Below are 5,678 nucleotides of genomic sequence, written 5' to 3' on the forward strand. Positions count from 1 at the left end.
TTTATCGATTTAAAATGAAAATGATGGAAATAACCTACAATTCATCAAATTATTTTATCTTTATGGAAATGCAATTAATTTCTATAAAAAATGCCGGTTTTCGATAGAAAACGCGAACAAAATCAAAAATGGTGAATCAACTGATTCTGAATGGTAATCATGAAAATATTTTGATTTGAAATATAAAAATATCGATTGTAAACGAAAAATACTAATATAGCAAAACATTGTTTCAAAATGTTAAACTTCGATTTCCGATATATAACACTAACATAACCTAAAATTATTGAAAGTTCGGAACCGTATGTAAAGCATAATTTTTAAATTAAAAATATCCATTTCCGATGTAAAACGACAAAGTAAACCAGAATTAAAAAAGAATTCATCTTCATATCTTGAGTGAGAAAAAATAAGTTTTTACGTTGGTGTCTGCCTGACGTTGCTGTTGTTGTTCTTGTTTTCATTGTCTGTAGAAAAGTTCTAATTAAAGTTACTACACGCATCTGGTTGAAAAATTTCTAGTTAATATAATCCAAAAATATGGTTAATATGTCAAGATAATTCTAGTTAATGAACTCTGGTTGATTTTTTCTGGTTAAAACTTTTCTGGCTAATATTTCTGGTAACAGAAGTGTCGCCATCTTTTGTCGATTTCCAGAAATCTGTCTTTTGTCTCATGTCATTTTGCTGGATGTGTCCTTTGAAGCTTTGGCGTAATTGTCCAATTCTCGAACAATCGCGATTTGTTAATTGTATTTTCAGTTATATGAGTATAAATCATTATTGTAAACCGTGAATTTAGCCGTGTTATAAGAAGAAATTGCGCATTATTTTTTTAAACAGCAGTGCTACAGGAATATTTCCAAACCAGGCACAGACTTTTTGGATGTCTTTGAAAAGTGTTTTCTAAAATATTAACATTGTGAAAACAAATAAATAAAGTGAATGTTCGAAAATGTGGGTGTTGATCAAGTAATCTGCATGTACATGATGTAAAATCATGAACAAAATAGTCTTAAAGAATAGTACTTTCCGAAGCAGAACGCATCAACAATAAGCTAATTTTGTTTCGATTGTTGTATCTATCGCTATTTATTACTACATTTTATATTCACCTACAGTTTATAGGGAGGCGACATTATAGCGAAGTGGAACATAGTTGCCGCACTTTGTTGTCGGAAACTTTTGTTGGATTATTTTCTTTGGGAGAATGTGACAAGTTGTCTTTTTAACTTCAGAGATACTTAGAAAGACTCCTTGAAGGTAGAAGAGTATCGAAATTCAATCGTTGAAAATCGACGTCTACCAGAATATCTGTTTGAGTTTACCAGAAGATCTGGTTAAGTTTACCAGAACATCTAGTTAAGTTTACCAGAACATCTGGTTATGTTGAACAGATCGTTGTATTCTTAAGCCACCAGCAAACTGTCTTGTAAATATTTCTAGTTAAGCTTACCAGAACTTCTGGTTACATTTACCCGAATTTCTGTTAACATTAACCAGAAAATTGTCAACCAGAAAATTCTGATACTTTTAACCAGAATTTATAGTAACATATTTAACAACCCATTCTAGTTGAATTAACCAGAATTCTAGTTGATTCAACCATATTTTTTTTAGTGTACCGGATAACTTTAGAAAGACTAATGGGATTGGATTTTGCTTTGGTACACAGTTTGTGTGACCAAAAATAAAGATTACTTTCGTTACATAGCCAATTTTGATAAAAATTAAAAAAGTTAGAGCGTTTCCAAATATGGTTTTTTCAGATAAAATAAAGATTACCAAAGTTATAGTATACTCAAAAGTCCATTTCGTGGTAAGAAAAAGCAAGATACTAAAAGTGATAGATTAATAAAAGTTGTGCATACGAAAAAGATGTAAAAATTAAACATTAATTACTTTTTCAGATTTTCTTTTATTCTTTAAAAACAACATTCAAGACAAAGAAAGTTAAATTCGTGTACAAGCGATACAAACTACGAGAATAAATTTATCTACACTTATTCATGTTTCAGCGTTGCTAAGAATAAAATTTAATGCAAAATAAGAAACAAATATCAAAGTAATGGTGATCAATACAATTTGTACTTTATTTTGCAATATATGAATAAATAATCTCAGAAAGAGGTACATACAAAATGTATTATATTTGATATAAAAGTGTTGAGCATAATTAGGGCCACCAGACGTCCTGGTTTTTCAGCACATGTCCTAGTTTTTTCCCATCTGTCCTGGTGTCCTGGTTTTCTCTTGAAAACTATGAAAATGTACATATTATTTTCGAGAGATCTTATAATTTTGAACGCCAGTTGCGATTTGAGGGGGAATTGCTAGAGATCATTTTTTCTTTGGCGGAATCACAATTAGAGAAAGAGCTTTAATAAAAGAGAGTTTACAACCACAAAATTACAGCTTTCGATTCATTGAAAAAGGTCTGTGCACGAATTTAGGAAAAATATAAAGACCGAGCGCGTAGTGCGATACATAATCGAGCTAGAGGCGCGAGATACATTCATTATCGGGTGCGAGAACCGACAGTTGAGCCCCGTAGGCGCACGCAAACCGGCAAGCCGCGCGCGCAGCGAGCTAAGTGAATGTGCCTGCACAGCGGCAGATTTTTTTTATAAATAAAAGCAAAAAAAATACATTTTTTAATTATTGTTTTTTATTTTTCTATAAATACCTTCATTAATCACATTATCGATGAAAATGAGTTCCGAAGTATCTCCATCTAATTGTTATAAATAAATTATATTAACGAAATATCAACATTATAGAAATTTAGCTTGCAAAGTATATTTGTAAGTTGAAATTGTTTCATTTTATCGACACGCTCATATTTACTAATAAAAAATTGTTTTCTGGTATAATTTGTTTATTTTATAAACAACTTGCTCGATATAATTGATTTCTCTAATAGGTAAAAATGATAAATAAATGCATCGTTTGGCCATTTATAGACCTGAAGTGAATTTATATTTTTCTTTTCACCTTAAAATTATATAATTAGTGATGTTTCGTGAGAAAGTATTTTTCATTTAATATTACTTATTTATTTTTACATTCTCTTTGGAGAAGGTATTAGATTTGTGTAAAATTTGACCCCCCCCCCCCATTCTTCGTCAAATGTCCACGTTTCGAGACCCTCTAATCCGCAAAACAGGTTTTTACCAATGTTTCTGTCTGTATGTCTATCTGTATGGATGACTGTATGTCTGTATGTCTGTATGTCTGTCTGTGAACACGATAACTTTTGAAACAATTAATCTATTAGATTGCCCTTTAGTACACTCGTTTAGTGTCCTAAACTAAAGTTCAAGTTCGTTAGCCAGCCATTTTGTTTGAAAATTCAAATAACGCGCGATATGAAAAAAGTCAGGAGAAGAAAAATGTTGCTTTTTGAATGCACTACGAGATTATCATAACAACTTTTTGAATTTTCTTGAAAAATCAAAAATTCGAATGTTCAGAGCAGAAAAAATAATGGAAAATTCAAAAGTTACAATTTTTTATGCAAAATTTTGACAGTATTTCGAATATTCTGAAATATAATAATGCATTTTCAAAAAAAAAAAATATATGTATTAGTATGTATATACATATATACATAATTCAGAAGTTAAAAAACGGTAAGTCTTCTCAGTAGACCTTATGTGTAAAGTTTAAATCATAAAGAAAACATTGGAAATGAGTAAATTCAGTTTATGAAAAAACGACAAAAGTTGCAATAAAACGTTGAATAACCAAATTTTTGAAAAGAATGCGCATTTTTTTAACGATACAATGAAATTTCATCTGTCTTAATACCAATGCAAGTTACGAATTATAATAATATACATTTATCGGAATGATATATAATTTAAGGGATAAACTCGTGTGCGAAGCACGAGATACGTGATGAGAATGTGTTCGTTAAGGCCGAAGGAGCTTTAACAAAAGAGAATTCGCAATCACCAAATCACTGTTGTCGATACTTTCACCTGGAGTTTTAAAATCTGTGCAGAAAGATCGAGCGCGAGGTAAATAAAATATCGAGCGCGAGGTGCGAGAACCAACAGTCGCGCGCCCCAGGCGCGCTTAAACTTGCGAGCGCAGAGAGCCGCGCTCCCGGCGAGCGATACGAATGTGCCCGCGAGGCGGGCAGAATTTTTTATAAATAATGCATAGTTTAGCAGTTTGTAGACAGAAAGTGATATTTTCTTTTCATTGCTTTCAAATGATATCACTGGAAATGTTTCGTGATATTCTAGAAGAATTAGCTTTTCAGGTATCTATAGAAATGGCGAAGCTTTGCATTTATTCACAAAATAAACAAATGATATCAAACAAGAAGTTTTTACCAATAAACAGCAATACTTATAGAATTTGAAGGCGTTATGAATAAAAAACAAGTACCTTCTGTCAATAAATTGCCTAATTATGCAGCTGTTCATAAAATTTGTTTGTAAAATAAACAAACAATATCAACGGACAATTTTGCATTCTTATAAATCATCACTAATATAATTTAAAGACGATTAGGAATAAAAACTGTTCCTTTTTGTCTATGAATGATCAATCTATGCATTTGTTTATAAAATTTGTTCACAAAATAAACAAATATTATCGATTGACAATCGTTCATCACTAAGCATTACTATTTATGCAATTTGAAAATGGTTAGAGAGAAAAACGATTGTTTCACTCTGTAAAAGACAAAACTATGCATTTGTTTGTAACATTAACAAATAATATTTAATGTCTAATCTTTGTCACTAAGTATTACCACTAATATAATTTGATGATACTGAGAAAGAAAAATGATTACTTTCAGCCAATAAATACCTAAACTTTGTATTTGTTTCAGAAATTGTTTATAATATAAAACAATTATACCAGACAACAAACTTCCATTATCAAATATGATCGTGTCGATAAAATCAAGCAGTAAATGATTTTGAACAGTAAATTCTCGATTCAGCTCACTGTGGGCTGTTTTACTTAAAGAAATTTTATTTGAATGAAGAAAAAGTGTAGATTAATTATAGGGTTAAAGAAATGTTTGTTGTATTCAGACGAGCATTGTTGCGAGTGTATTGGATAAAAACTCGTGCACGCTTGAAAACAGTTGTGAGAATTTAATCTTGAATAACTTAAAGGTGCTAAATGCAACAGTTGTGACGAACGCGGCGGAAATTTTTCTGGAATCTACCGACCTTTCGAAAAGACCTTGGTACATGAAAGGTGGAAAGAGACAACCTCAACCGGCTATGATATCTCGACATACTGGAAGACGATTAGCACGTATTTGGCCCGATGAAGATCCCAATGATGATAGGCTTTTGAATCAGGTAAAGTGGAGTAAAAGATGGATTGTTTCATAAAATTTAGTTAAGGTCATGTGACACAGCTAAATACCTATATTACCGACCACAGTTTTTCAGTTCACTGAATGTTTTTTTGAACCTCAGAAATTTTTTTGTAAATAAAATATCGAGCTAAAACTTTGGGAAATGTATTAGAGTACAATAAAGTACGTTTAGGTACTGCATTTTTTGAACGTTCCAACTTTTTTTATACATAAAATATCGGTTTCAAACTTTGAGAAATGCAAAAGCCGAAAGAAAACTATGTTTAAGTACAAAGCTTAATAATAAAAGATGTAAAAAAATATATTTCAACAATCAATTCCAACG

At 31.1% G+C, this 5,678-nt stretch overlaps 1 protein-coding gene across 2 annotated transcripts in view; it reads left to right on the plus strand.

Moving 5' to 3' along the window:
* The window catches only part of LOC117178980 (glycoprotein 3-alpha-L-fucosyltransferase A-like), a 45,389-nt gene that overhangs the window by 13,927 nt on the left and 25,784 nt on the right, over positions 1 to 5,678 (plus strand). For both annotated transcript variants that reach the window (XM_033370576.1, XM_033370577.1), the window contains one exon: positions 5,142 to 5,333. In XM_033370576.1, the coding sequence (XP_033226467.1) occupies positions 5,142 to 5,333 (192 nt within the window). The remainder of the gene's footprint in view (positions 1 to 5,141; positions 5,334 to 5,678) is intronic.

Source organism: Belonocnema kinseyi, chromosome 8, assembly GCF_010883055.1.
Source record: "Belonocnema kinseyi isolate 2016_QV_RU_SX_M_011 chromosome 8, B_treatae_v1, whole genome shotgun sequence".
Classification (NCBI taxonomy): Eukaryota; Metazoa; Arthropoda; class Insecta; order Hymenoptera; family Cynipidae; genus Belonocnema; species Belonocnema kinseyi.